Raw genomic sequence first — 15578 nt, forward strand, 5'->3', positions numbered from 1 at the left:
TCAAAGCTAATGTGTTTATTAGAGGTCTATTAATAAATAAATAAATTTAGAGGTCTATATATTAACCTCTAAACTACAGGTTTATTAGAAAGTGTAATAAAGTGAGAATCATAAAAATTCATGTGAAAAAGTAGCCAAGATTGTTCAGCCTCATACAAAAGTATATGGAAAGAAAAAAACCCAAGACACCCTCTCTTCCGGATGAAGAAAGAGCTAAAGATAGTCTAGATGTGCCCTCAAATGAATCTCCTGATTTACTTTTCAATAGGAATGAAGATTCTGAATATTAAGGCAAATATATCTAATACAAAGGGCGGAAGAAAATGGAAGTTATCACACCCATGGTAAAACCGAAGTCCAACAGCTGATACGTTCAGACAAGCGTAGATGCGGACGCGATGACAGACAATCTTCACTCCACAATTCTGAAATAACCAACATGTGAATCTGCAAGTCAGGTAAAAGAGATTTGTAATAAATCTATAAAATCGTGAACAGTATATATGTAGAACAGCGAATGCAATTCTTACCCCTAAGAATATGGAACAGAAGAGAAACAAGCTATCAGCAAACATGAGCTTTAGAAATACGCAAAGCTGCTGAAAGCAGGAGGGGGAAAAAAAAGGCTTGGAAACATGGGTAAATAGAAAACAGGATAAATTTGTTTGGTTTTAGTTTTGGTTTGGGGTTTTTTTTCAGAAAGGTAGATTATTCTAGGATGATTAATATTTCATTACTTGCCTTTGATAAGGTTACTAATTTTCTGGACAAATGAAATACAGTCATCTATCAGGACTTCAATCAAAATGTGATTGGATGTCATGTGGGAAAAAATTACATAGGCTGGAGAAGATGATTAGGAAAAACTTGTCAAGAGGGTAAGGTATGGTTTAACAGGTTGTATTCAAGATCTGGAAGGAAATAATCAATAGGGTTCATCAGAAATTGATCTTGGGAACACTACTATTCAATAAATTAATTAGCAATTCACGCATAAAATTTAGGACCTTGCTATTAAAAGATGCTGCTGACACAGAACCGGTAGGCAGTCAGTAGTGTGAAGGATCTGGGTAACATATTGGAACAACTGGAACAACAGAAAGAAAATATAACTGTGATTTATTGAATCAAATATTATATATTTTTATATTACATATTTATATATTATATATTTACCTCAAGTATAAATCAATTGTATTAAAAGGGAAATACAGTAACACCACGTATCAGAGAATATATTTCCAACATACATAGGCATTACTGATGTTCCACAAGGCCACTAACATCTAAATTTGGATGTTCACCCACATTCAAAAAAGATTAGTTACAATGGGAACAGACAAAAGTTTTCCTGGGCTAATACACAAAATGGAGTCATATTGCCTGAACGAGACTGCCTGGCTCACATAATTAATACAATTTAAGAGGGAATCTGTACCTTACAAACTTTTTGGGCTACACATTGTCAGAATGAGGAAGAGGAGCTCGTTAAGATAAAACGGTGACTGTAAAAGGACAAGTGTGTATAAAACCAGATATCAAATACAGTAAATCTGGAAACTAGAAGTTAGAAGAAGGTTTTCACATGCAGAGGAGTGAATTTTTGAAACAGCTTCCTAATGCAGCATGGGACTCCTCCCACTCCTAACTAGCTAATTTAAAGACAGACTTGAAGAGTTTCCAAAAAGGACCTATGCTTCACTGTCCTGCAGTCAAGGGAGATGGACTGAATGACACAGGCAGCTCTTTCCAGTCCAGTGTGCCTAATATTTGGAAACAGAGTGAGGAGTCTTAGGGCTTAGAAGAGCAAAGGTTGACGTCAGTGTTTTAAATTAACTGAGAAGAATGAGATTTGAGAATTGAATTGAGATTGGATGAGAGATAGGTTTGACGCTAACTACAGTTTTTACTTGTTTGTGCTTATAAATTACTTGATAAAGGAATAAAAATGACTATTGACTTTGTGCATAAGCATTACAGATCTTCTGTTAATCGGGTATTTTTCACTGTCTTGTAGCAGCCAAGATGGTTTAGTAGGACCCTGAGCTCTTAGTTTAGTTTTTCCACAGCTGGCTCATCAACCCATTTCTAGAGAGATCAGGATTACCTCCTGCAGTATACAACTGTTATTTCCTGAGATGAACCAACTATTTGTTATTGTGCCTTAAAATTAGACCAGAAAATCTTCCCTTCTCCATTTAAATGACGTCTGAAGATCATGCTAACATGCCAAAGCAAGGGAATGCAAAACTCAGGCCTTACATTCTGTTCTTAACGAACACTACCATGACTTCTCTGGGAAGTTATACAAATAACAATAATACTTATCACTTACTGTGCATGGTTCTTTTCATCTTCAAAGCACTTTACAAGTATTTACTGCTACTTAATCTGGAAAAAGTATGATTTAAGGCCAGCTTCTGATACCTTGTATGACAAAGTTAATGTCATTTAAATCGAGTCCGTTTGTATATAATAGGATAGAACTACAGTACTTCAGTTTAAACACTATTGTTCCATTAAAAGCCAATTACAGAAATTCAGCTTTCCTTGAATTTATAGAGCACAGCTTTTCATTTTGAAAAAGATCTATCTAAATACTTCATCCGAATTTAGTCTTCATAATTCTAAGTAATTGCATAACAGTCTTTGCACCCAGCTGCATAATGCAATTCGTCATGAGGAAATAAAAACCTTCCCACTGCCCTCGCAGGCAGTACCGCCTGCCAGCAGTAGATAGCGCTCAAGATGTTTCCATTTAACATAAGGACCCGCGACCAGACTACGAACAGCCCTGCGAGCCCGGCACGGGGTCAACTCCTGCCAACCCGCCCTATCCCTGCACAGGGTGCTCGAAACCAGGCCCTCGGGTAGCCCAACACAGCTGGTTGAGTCACCGTTAACTCAGTAACTGATTCATTTACATGTGCAAACATGTCATTTCAGTACCATAGAAAACAAGGGGTTTTGATACTAAACGTATGCACAGAGGCAGTTATTTGGTGTGAAAAAAAGTTTTGGATTTAAATTCTAATAGGTAATTCCTAACATAGTTTATGACAATTACTCTATATGAAAAATAAAATTAGATGGTAAAACAACAGCTTGAAGACCCCTAAAATAAACACTTAAAAATGAACTTTTAAGTCCTGCTATGAAAGGTAACCACATGGATTGCATGGTAATATATTGACTCAGTGACCATTTTGGACATTTCTGAGAGTCTTTTTTGAGCCTGATACAAACGAACCCATTTTAGACTTGTTCCATTTGTATGGAGACTCCTTTACTACATCTTGAGCATCTTTTCTGAACCCAGATGAGAGAAAGGGATTTGTGGCTCGATCGCATCCACATGGTACGTTCTATGAGAGACCTAGCAGCTGGGCTAGGCCAGGAACCAGTGGGATATAACAACTAAATAACCACAATCATTATCTGGTAAAATCATGGCTGCTCTCAAGTGAGGGGCTTGCAAAACTGTTCCCACTGGCACGGATTTTAGGGGTTGAAAACACAAAGGTAGTCAAAATGTAACCTGAACACAGACCTAGGAAGAAGATGAGACAGGGCAACTGAGAATTAAGAGGAAACTAATCTGCAAACAACAGGCAGGGTTTGGAAACTGAAACCACTACCTCCACTTCAGCCCAGTGGCAGAGAGCTAGCGTATCACATCGCACGTGAATTACCGATTAGCAAATGCTGGTGCTGCCAGACGATGCAGGTGTGTCTGTTACAGGTAACAGTGCAACCGCTTCAATCCCAGGCTGCGTCGGAGGCATGTGTGCCGAACGTGGCTGAGGTTTCTGTCCAACCCTGGCCTCCAGTCCTCAAAACTTTATTTCCTCTTTCAAGGTTGCCACATTACAAGGTTGTCAGTCCTGCAGCTCGAAGGCACAGGAACAAAATTTTCAGGCTGCTTGCAGCCATCTGAAAAACAGGTATGGACCGTGTTCATTAATTTATGTTATTAAACAGATATAAGCTCACAGTGACTTCTTTGGAGATGGATTTTCCAGCCCTCTGGACTCCCAGCACGCTCAGGCACCATTACCCAGGCCCCCTCACACCGCCAGCAGCACCGCTCCACCCTGCTCCCCTGCCCAGCTCAAGCTCCGCACTGGGAGCCCGCTCGAACTTGACCCTGTCCCCACACCCACCCGAGGGGACACATAGGGTGTCCCCAGTGCAGGCCGTGGCGCCCAGCCGGGCAGGCTGGTGCTGGGGCAGGCCGCAGGGCCCGGCCGTCCCGCCATGTCTCCTCACAGCTGGGGAGAAGAAACGCGTTGAAGTTTCCCCACAAGGGCTCCGGCTGCCCACCCGTGTGCGTGGGTGCTAGGCGGGCAGATCCACCCGAGAGAAATGGAGCTGCAACAGTAGGTTAGGACGGGGCGGGGGTGAACGTTCAGTCAAACCTTTCACCTGCCTCTCCTTTTACGGCGGAGCGAGCGACGGGGGCTCCCTGACGGAAGGCAGCGCTGGGCTCGCTGCCCCCGCAGCAGAGCCAAGCTCTGGGCCCGCGGGCCGCCGTTCCCCTCCGGGCAGGCCGGCGGGGGGTGGCCGTGGGAGGAGGAGGGGCCGCCGTGGCTTTAAACTTTGCCGGGGCCCGGCCGCCCCGCCCGGGGCAGCGGGGTCTCCTCAGCGCCCGGCGGGGACGCGCCGCGCTCCACTCCTCGCAACGGCTCTCCTCAACTTCGGCCCGGCCGGACGGCTCCTCCGCCCCAGCAGCACCATGGCAGGCAGCGGGGCGGCGGGCTCCGGCCGCCGGCATGCCGCCGCGCCGCCGGTCCGCGGCGGGCTGTGAGGGGTGTCCCCCTCCGCCCCGCGGGGGGTGCCGGGGCCGCCACCGCCGCCTCCCGCCTTCCCGCCTTCTTCTTCCCGCCTCCCGCCCGCCATGGCCGCCCGCGGAGCCGAGCGGCGCGGCGCGGAGCGGTGCGGCAGTGCCGGGGTCTCGCCGCTGCCTGCCAGCGCCCCGTGAGGGGGGACAAGCCGGGGCGGCGTGTCCCTGCGCTCAGTCCTGCCCCCCCGCCCCGGAGCGGAGATGTGCGAGACCCGCGCCGGGGGAGCCGCCTCCTAGACCGGCAGCCAGGATGGTGCACCTGCAGCCCCTGCCCCTCGTCGTGGTCCAGGGCGTCCTCCAGCTCGTAAGTCCCTTCCCCGCGCCCCCCGGGCCCTGCCGCAAGACTGCGGGGAAGCCGGCGCCCTTCGCGCCGGGGCGGGCGGCAGGCGCCGTCTCCTCCGGAGGCGAAGGCAGGGCTGGCTCCGAGCAGCCCGCCCCGCGCCAGCGGGCAGCCCCCACAGCCCCACACCTGTCTGCCTGCCTTTGTTTTCTTTTAATTTGGAAGCGGCTCGGCGCTCTTCCGCGCGTTCGCTGCTTGGCGGGCTTGTTCGGGACCGCGGGGCACTGGGGTGCCGAGCAAAGAGCCGCCCCGGGAGCCGGGGCTGCACCGGCAGCCGGGCACCGCGGGTGGGTGCGTGGGTGCCGAGCAACACCCCAACCTGTCCGTTCCCCAAAAGTTTTCCGCTGTCCTCAAAGCGCCTCTTTGCGTGTGCACGACACAGCGGGTCGCGCAGGTGGAGTCACCTGCGCCTGAAAAGCTTCCCCGTTACTTGGGGTGCTGTGAATCTTTTATGGAAAAACTGCCGCACGTGCCTTTCTTATACGCTACATGTGCCTCTTCACGCAGTGGGGGAATTTGGGGAGCGGCGTGGTGACTTGAAAACTCAAAGCTCGGGGGGCGGGGGGCAGGCGAGGTGCGCGGCTGCGGACCGGGACGCGAGGAGCGCAGCTGCTCCCCACGGATTGTCCCGTTCGTGGGGCATCGGTGGTAGGAAACAAACGGTCTTAATGTTGGTGTCGTTAGGACGGGAGAGGTTTAAAAGAGGAAAAAACCCCGTGCATTTCCGAAAGAGTTTGGCAGTCTTCACCTTAGCTAGCGTTACTGTTGAAATTATTTTTTTTCGGGAGGGCGTTAAGTACTCCCATGATTATCTCCCCTTGGTGCTGCAGAAGTTATGCCTCTTCCCCAGCTGCCTTGGGTCTGAAAGTTTGTCACTGTAGTCACTAGGGAGTGTGTAATAAACCTCGAAGGGATTAAACACCCTCCTTAAGAACTGGAGTCTAATATTACAGCGTGAGTTGATTGATTGGTTTTTGAGGAAGCTTATGTCAAATTCTAATCCGGTTTTGGATTGTGCTTGTCGTGTAATGTTTTTTGCTCCAGCACTTTATCATAGCAATGAAGTAGCGAGCTGCAGCCCGGCGATAAGGCACGCATTCCTTTCGCACTCCCATCCTCTCGGACAAGAAAAGGCTGTTTACATTCTTCACATTCTTGCAGCCCAGTTTCCAGCTAAACAACGCACAGGGGTGAGAGGTGGGAAAGGAAAGCAGTAAATGGATTACAGACTCGCTGAGCAGAAATAAAAACGTTCCTTCCTCACACCTACAACCTCTCTCACTCGCTCACACCCTCCTTTTTGTTTATTTTTAATCAGATATCAAAGGGATTGATTGAAACAGGTATCAACAGGGATTACACTGTTTTATGGATGGTGTTGGGAAGTTGCTTGCAGTGGTCTTAACATGCCTTGAGTGAAGGCTGCATGAAGAAGCAAAATTGCCGTCTTGAATCAAACAAAAATTATGTGCAGGCAGTGCAGGCTTTCAGGTGGATGTGGCAATCGGCTCATACAGGGGTATTCATTTTTTTGGCATTCTTTACATACACACCAGCAAAGTTTTGGAATCGGTTGGTTTTATAGTTTACATAAATTAGCTTAATAAATTAAAGCAAAATGAGAACGTGTGAGGTTTTTTTGAGGCATTTTAGGTATACCTTTTAATGCCAATCTATTACTAAAAAGTTGTATAAATGCATTTTGGTATACTATTGCCAGAACTTCTGGTTAACATCTGGTTAAGTTACAGCTTATTACAAATTGAGTTTGGAAATACTTACACAGCAGTAATGCATTGAATACAAGTCGCTGTACTATTCTTTGTTCTCTGGCCACTATTTGGAGTGACTGGTGGCTTCTTGGAATCTAACTAGCAGTTCTAGCAGGCAGGCATTGGTGGTACTAATTCTTGACTTTTTTTTTAAACAAAGATCAACGTGGTTAATATTAACACAATGCTAAAGGCTCAGCATTTCATCCCAGAATGAAAAAAATTTGGGTTTCAGTGTTGCAGTACAGCAGCATTCTAGTAACCCAGAAATGCTATTGTCAAAACCTTTCCTGATGGTGCAATCTTAATTTTTTATGAAATCAGAGACGTTAGAATGCAAAATATTTTGGCAGTGTGTTTTAGTGAAGGTAGAAGTACTTTTAAAAATTAGATTTAACTTCAAACGCTTGCTTGGCTTTCAAATACCAAAGTGTGGTATTTGTACGCACTTTTTCAAGATGCACAAATGTAGGATAAAAACCATGTAAAAACCCCAAAAAATGAAAGATTATGGCAGACAATCTCACTGAATTTCTGAAAGCAGTGTTAGTTGGGTGATTGTTTATATGCTGTATCTAATATTGTTCAATGAGAAGTTCATGTTTAGTACTTCCTTAATAGGGTATGGATGTATTTTTGTAACATATTCTTGGATTATTATTTTCATTATGACAGTAAGCATGCAGTATGAGCACCTATATATTTCTTAAACTACTTTGCATATTTGGGTACCTTAAACAGTAAGGAAGCCTGCTGTTGAGTCAGGTTAAGGTACTAACTTGCTTCTGTATAAATGCGTTCATTTTAAAAGGCAGGTTTACCTTATATTGTCAATATAGGTCAAGACAATAATTTGCAGTGCACAATCAGTACATGTCTGGGCTGTTACTGATAAGAAAACCAAAAATTGTTGTATTGTATTTTCATTAGCAGGTATTCTTGCTTTACTATTAATTTTCAGTAAGCTTTTTCAATTGTCACATAATTGCTGAATCCCCTGTTAGCTACCTCTTTATAAATAATGGGAGTTCCACATGTTGGAGATTGAAGTATTAGGATTGTATGGTTTATAGTATGCCTGCTAGGGCTTTCTTAAGTTAGTTTTAAATGCCTTAAAGGGAGGGAGGCTTCTACTACTTCCCTGGGAATATTATTTGTTATTTTAAAGAAAACTTGTTTAAAAAAAAAATTAAATGTTGTCCGTATCCAGTATTTTCTTTCATGTTATTAATTTGCACCTTTAAAATGTCATGTTTCACAACACTGTTTAAAATACCTTATATGGGATCTTCAAAATGTATGAGATTTCCCCCTTTAAGAAAGAAAGAGAAAAAAATAAGGGCTCTATACAGGTTTTGAATCAAAAAGCAGAGTTTGCTTTAGCTACAGATAGCTGGTATAGCCACTACTTTCCCTTTGTCTTGGCAAGGTATAGTCACAAACACTCACAGACAGGACCTGTGGTGCTGTAGGGTAATCAAACACCTTAACTATTTGTTTATTGCTACATCTTTGCAGTCTGAAATTAAGAAAGGATTACAGCAGTTTTTTCTAGTGCCTATAGTTAAAGTTGCTTCAGCATTCCTATCAAGAAACTCTCTTCTAACATTATCGTTGGGCAATAAACCTAGGAATCAATTCTTTTACAAACCCTTAAAAGCAGTTAATTTTTTCCCCAGTAGTGTTTGTATAGATAAGAAGTAATTAGAAAAAAGACAAAGTATGTTATTTTATGATTTTTTTTTTTTTCTTCACCAAGATTGAAGTGTAGCATTTGATATGAGTGAAATTCAATGACAGATTATGTTTGTCTTGGACTTTTCAAGGGCAGAAATTTTTACCTGTAGTGAAAAACAATTTGTCAGACAATTAAGCCAAAATTTTTGCAGAGTTTTTTTAAAAACAGAGGTTAACAACTTGAGCTGGAAAGTACATTTATAATTTGCTATAGTACGAGACATCGCTTCATACACAGAAATAGCTTGAAAACTGAGATAAAGCTGCATTTCTGTTTAAAATATGTACACCACGTGAGGCATAGAAACACAGAGGTATGTTCCTCCTGGCTACTTTAATTTTGTCTCCACAGCCTTGCAAATGCGGTCTGCGTAACGTGCCCTTGCAGTGAGAATCAGAAATAGGCACCATGCAAAACTCCCAACTCTGTTTTGGAAAGGTAAACATATCCCTCTGGTTATCTTGAAGTGCACAGATGAAATTCCATCCCCTTTAATTTCAGGGAGGTTTTTCTCATGAAATATACTGGGCCAAACATTTCAATTGGTTTATTTTGGTGTTTTTCTCGATGCTGTACACATTGTAAGCCTACATGTCATTCTGGTGTACAAGAAAGTAATATAAGTAACCCAAGGGGTGCAGGCAGTTTGAAGTTGAAGGCAGCTCAACAAATGCTGGTTTCAGCAGTTTGAGAATTTATTATCCTGAATGAGTTATGTCTTAAGGGTCTAGGTTTACTTTACATAGGAGATTAACATGCAACGCTAAACTCAGCTTGTCCTTACATCACATCTTTTGACCTAGTTCTGTGGAATTGGTGACTGATGTTTTTCAGTTTATTTGTAGGTTGTCTGGGGCACAGAAAGGTTATAGATCCCATTTAAAATCTGTACAGCAAATCTGTTTGACTGATGTCCGCTAGACCGCGAGATACCCCAGGCTTCCCTAGCACAGGGCACATAAAATCCAAGTCTCAGTCTTTCCATCTGTAACATGGAAAGTATTTTTCTGCCATTGTAAAGCGCTTTGCGAGCTGTACGTCAGAGATGTGCTGTACGTACTTCTCATTACCGCTAGCGCAGTGGAACTAACAGGCCAGGGAAACAGGAAAATCGGTGGAGCCCAAACCCTAAATTGGGATGCACTGATTTGTTCCCCCTTTCTGTTTTGCTTCCTGAGCCTTGATTTCTACAAGAAGGGAACTCGAGCATGGGGATGGAGAGGGAGCTGCAGAAACTACTCGTGGGTCTGGACATTTAGGGCACCAGAGAGGTGCAACTCTGCTCTAGGTGTTAACCTGTGTTTGGCTCAGGTGCTGAGTAGGACATGGTAATTCTTGGGCATGTCTGGTAAATAGCTACAATAAGGAAAGATCACTGCTAGTCTATGCTGAATGGTTTTAAGACAAAAGCTGTAATTCCATAGGTGTGGGTTACATCTTTGTCAGACACAGGGCGAGCTCTTCTGGTGCTCAGGGAAGACTGTGGCTTTGAGTCTTTCACATGTACTTGCTAATGTACCAAAACCAAATGCAGTGAGGAAAAATTAGCAATTTTTTTCTTCTATCACAAAATTGCTGTGATAAATGACTATTTAAAAGCATGTGTACTTCACAGGACAGTGCATTTGCTCTGTTAATCTTTCTTTTAGTCCTGATTTTTGCCCACCTCTTTAACTCACCACTTCGCTATACCCGTTACACAGCAAAAATACTGGCCTTGAAATTTTTACTAAATCAAATCTTTCAGAACTGGATCAAATCTAGCAGAACTAGAAACAAAGAAAGTAAAAGTTCCCATTCAGATGACTTACAAATTATTCCTGAACTTGATTCCCAAACATTCTATTTCGGGGCAGCTTTGGCCTTTCACTTCAAATCTTAAATATGCTTGTGCATATTTCCCCAGCCCCATTCATTGTTCCTATTCAGTTTTCGTTCTTTCCATTTCCCACCATGTTTGTAGCTGTAGTTTGTGTAGTTTAAGTAGTTAAAGAATCAGAGTTAAAGAAAATAACGGGTGGACCTGCTAAGTAGGCTCTGTTTCCAGCAGAGCATCACTATTAAGTAAATCCATGAAGGTCACGTTTCACCCTCTAGAGTCCTTTCCCCCCCCCACACTTTTCACACTTGCAGGTTTTCTCTGATACTCTACCTATATTCATTCCATTTATCAGTTGTCTCCTGCCGGTTCATACTTCAGAAACTATTACTGTACTGTTGCAGCACTGAAAATGTGTGAGCATCTGTGCAGAGCCAAACAACACGGTCGTGCCCGCACGCCGAGTCACGCGCTTGGGATACACCCTGCATTAAACGAAGAGATGGAGGACCCTCAACATAAGGCTGCAGCCCAGGAGCCTGCGCCTTGCGGCAGGGCTCCTCGCAGCACGGGGCAGGGGCTGGAGCTCTAATGTTCACCGGCTCCCAGACTCCACATACCAAGTCCTTGGGATGCTGGAAAAGCTGTGAGTCCTGTGCAGAAATAGGGGAGTTGTCAGCACTCTGCCAGGTGAGCAAGAGATGGGACGGTGGGATGGATGAGTTTCTAGATGAATCTCACACAAAACCTATGAAGTCTGTAGGTCAGGACTTGGAAAACAGTGTTAATTCCTTTCTTGTAGGGAATCTTCTCATGGGCTGGTGTTCTGTGTCAGCCATAAGCTCAGTCGCAGTTAACAAGGAGGTTCAAGGAAACAAATTAAGAGTGGAGAAGAAATAAAGGGCTATGAAGATAGGTCCACAGTTAAGACTAAGTAGTTTTGTCCTTGCAACAGAGATTTCGATGTTGGTACAATGCTCTGCTCTCTCTGGAATGGCAGCACTTACTGTAAATACAGAATTTGAATGATTTGACTGCAATTTAAGGTAGAATTAAAGATCCGTAAGAGCTGTAGTTCTTGAGATAGGTTTTCTCTTTGTTCCGAACGATTGGTAGTAATAGAAGCTATTATTAGCGGGGAAGTGAAAATGAAAGAATAGGGAGAAATAAAAAATAAAACTAAGAATCTAACGTCTCCAAAATAGGTTTTTATGTGCGTTGGGACCAATTATGGTTATTGTGTCATTACACTGCAGAGTTGAGGCTACTTCAAATGGCCTAATTCTGCTTCTCCAGATCCAGCATGTTTGGTTTATGTTTGTGATCAATTGAGAATTTCCTGACTTTATAGTACTTGTTTTTGGTGATGAGCAGGTATTTCTGACACCATGAATCACCAGTATAAACACAACCTTAATTTCATCTTACTGTACCCATTATCTAGGAAAATAAAACATGGACGTGCTTCTATATTTGTTCTGTTAGTATGAAGATTTAAGGGCTTTTTATGGTTCTGATGGAAAAGGAGCTGGTTGTGCTTGAGGCTGACCTGAAGGAGAAAAGCACTGGGACTTTGCTGAGGGAGTAAGAGGTGAATATGAGAGAGAGGAAGATGATGGAAATAAAACAGCCCCGTGGGCAGGTGGAGTGAGCCTGAGCAGTTGCTGCAGGAGGAGAGGAACGGGCAGACGGACAGTAACAACGAATATTCCCACAGTAACGCCATGTTCTGCATGTGAGAGGCTAAGTGACACTTTGAGGAGGAAAACATAAAATATAAGAAATCCTCCTGCATATCTTTACAATATATTTTAATATAATTTCAGGACAAAGTATAATATATTTATTTCATACACTGCAGGGCAGAGGTTGCATTATGAGGCCACGGTCTGTATGAGCTCCTGGAAACTCCACTGTCCTCCTTGGTTCATGGGGTTCAACCCAAATCCAGTCTGGAAGTCAAATATGGTAGCACAAGTCAGTGCCACTAAATCTTGCTGAGAGACCAGGTTGGCAAGGTTTAAACCTACATATATCTAAACAGCCTCCAGATTTAAATGCAGGAGAAACAACTGTATGACTACTGGTTGTAGGCCATGTAGATGTGTGTTCACATGTGTCAGGAAGTTAGTATTGCATGCGAGTATTGCACCTTATTTCACGGATTTTAATGTTTAGTTTGGGGATAATGACAAAATCCTCCTCTTGTGCTTTTTCTGTTATGGATTCTTAAAATATGCTTTTAGTTTGGAGCTTCATTGGCTTCAAAGCAAGTAAAAACGTCTCTAAGATATTCAGAAGCAATAAAAAGGTTGGGAAGGAATATCTTAAATAAGTTAAAGATGAAACTTCGATCTTCAAACTTTTCTTTTTTAAGATTAGACCACTGTAGCATCTGAAAAGAGCTGCTGAATCTGACTTTAATTGGCTGGTGACAGGGACATTTGTGGACTGACATAATGGGGAGCAAGGGAGGAGCGAAGCCCAGTCCTTCAGTTTCTTGAGAAAACATGTGCCAGGGATAATGCGAAAGACTATTGTTTTCCACTCATTAAACTAACAAAATGCTAATCAGCTTTGTGGAAAGATAATAGTAGATAATGTTACTTCTGTTGCTGTGGCACCACTGGAGAGTTATCAGGTGTGTTAGCCTGGGCCACTTTAAATTAGATGATTGAGAGACTTCTATGTGACAATCACTTACTAAATTGTACCTCACTTTCTTTTAAAACAGATTTAACTTTGCCCATTGGCTAATTTAAATTAAATTCAAGGCAAGGAAGAGACTGATATTACACTCCTTTTCGACTTGGGACAAATCCTGTGATACAGCTGCAGTTGTATGCCAGCCTGCACCTCATCCGGCTGCTGAACCACTGCGTAGTTTACAGTCATTGAATTAGTCTTCCAGTACTGGAAACATCCATTTTTTAGTTCATTTTGAATCAAACTGCATGGTCTTCTGTGCTGAATGACAAATCCATCAGTCTTCGTGTTCCCCTGGCTTGGGTCTGCTCTCTGCTGTAAGGAAATCTCTGGCCCTCCAGGGAGTTTTTCTAAGCCACGCTCTGTCGTGAGCTGCCTGCGTGCCACCTCTTTTTCTCCCTCCCTCCCAGCTCCATCCTCGTAAAGTTTTTTTCCAAGCAGAGGATGCTCAGTTCCTCTGGGATAAGCAGCCACTTCCTTGCTTTCCTCTTGCTCCTGGAAGTGCCCGCCTGATCCAAAGTACAGTAGCCAGGAGCAGATAGAAAGACTATCTTCCTTTCTACTGCCCAGCTTCAATTTTTTTTTTTATTTTTATTCAAAGCAAAACATACTGTATTTGTGCAGGAAATAAATCAAATAGAGCCACCTTTCCAGGATCAGTTCGTGGTCATTAGTTCACCCCTTGCTGACAGCTGTCTGTCCCAACTCTCTGGTAGCAGATCAATCCAAAAACTTTATTGGCTTTGAGTCCCAAGTTGTATACTGTACTTCTAGAGTCTTTCCATTTAAAATTGTCCATTTTTTTAATTCAGTTGTTACAAGGTAAAATTTGAGTGTATATCCACTATTAAAGCAAAAGACTGGAACGTGATGTGGTGGCTGCCATACTTTTTTTTTTTTAAGAAGCAAGTTTTACAGAACTGCAGATGCTATAGACACTGCAGTCTCTCTCTAAAAAGCATGTTCTTCCCTTCTGACACCCTCTCCCAGTCAAGGTCTTGCTGTGGCAGTGAGCTCTGGTGTGTAAAATTTAGATCAAGACCAGGAGAGATAGAACAAACTGCATTTCTACCGCCTTAGCATTCTGGGGGCACAGAAGTTTTTTTGTTTCTTTATGTTTTCTCTCCTTCCTCCTAGAACACAAAATCCCAGATTTTTTTTCTACGGCAGTTCTGGTGAAATGATGGCTGATGCTTTTCCTTAAAGTTCTTAAAAAGTGGGAGAGCCATTCTCCTCCATCTTTGAGCCTCTTCTTATTTTTCTTCTCATTAAAAGTCACTATCCAGTTCTTGGCATCTAACTGAAGCTAGTTTAAAGTAATACCAAGGTAGCTGAGTGTCTGACAGGAGAATAAATTCATTGTTGAGTTAGGACCTGTTTGATTTAAAATAAATGAAATGCCTTTAAATGTAAGAACGAAAAACATGACATACCTCATACTCAGATCCATTTTACAGTATTGACCCCATAATGCTTTTATTCAGATATGCATGACCTATGTATTATCAGCAATGGACAGTCTAACACTGCTGTGACTAGGGAGTTTAAACTCCACATTTTATTTAAGAAACCCTTTTTGTGGCTATTGGATGGGACCTGTTACTCTGCTTGCTTAGACTGAAGGTTCAGTGTTGCTGTTTTGAATACTTAATGCTGAACAATGGGGGAAGGAATGAATTTAAATAGCTATCTTTGTATTTATGATGAGAATACCATTCTGCAGAAATTTGCAATATTCTTTCAATTAACAGCACAATTATATTTTTGGTGGAACAACAAGATTAATATAGTGAAAAATACCAGTATGATATGTATTGTATCTTTGTTGGTTTTTGATGGATTTTATTGGATTGTCATGTCCAGTTCAAATTAACTACTAGATTTATTTTTAATCGATGTCAATAAAGCTGGTAACTGTGAAGGAGATTGAACTTTATGTTCTATTTAGATAGTAAAATTTAGATAGTGGTCCTGATAACACAAACCAGGAGTCATTTAAGTGAGTTGTCCCATACCAGTGATATTAATATCCTTCTGTGCATTCAGGGAATACTGAGATAAACTGGTCTGTGAGCAGTTATCAGTAAAGCCTGCTGCGCTATGAATATGTGCCTTATGTCCCGATTTCTGTCTTATCCACTACAATTATTTAATAGAAATGTAATTAACCTTGAGATCACTGTCTCTGTCAGATCTGATTGAAGTGCACAGGGTAGTTGAACAGTTATTTGAGTGGGACTGACATACAGCTGACAGGCAACAGCATCGTAGGAAGCTTGATTTTCTTAGGAAATGGGCTAAAATAATATTTGAAACAGGAATTAGTCTGAAAGCCAAAACACCTGCATCCCAACCAGAAG

General features: G+C 42.7%; 1 protein-coding gene across 1 annotated transcript in view; it reads left to right on the forward strand.

Annotated features, from left to right (window-relative positions):
• Positions 1-4411: 4411 nt before the first annotated feature.
• Positions 4412-15578, forward strand: part of NXPH2 (neurexophilin 2) — a 41452-nt gene continuing 30285 nt past the window's right edge. The window contains exon 1 of the mRNA XM_082001805.1: positions 4412-5147. Coding sequence (XP_081857931.1) covers positions 4773-5147 — 375 coding nt within the window. The 5' untranslated portion in view covers positions 4412-4772. The remainder of the gene's footprint in view (positions 5148-15578) is intronic.

This window comes from Phaethon aethereus, assembly GCF_964289735.1.
Source record: "Phaethon aethereus genome assembly, chromosome: 6".
NCBI classification, from domain to species: Eukaryota; Metazoa; Chordata; class Aves; order Phaethontiformes; family Phaethontidae; genus Phaethon; species Phaethon aethereus.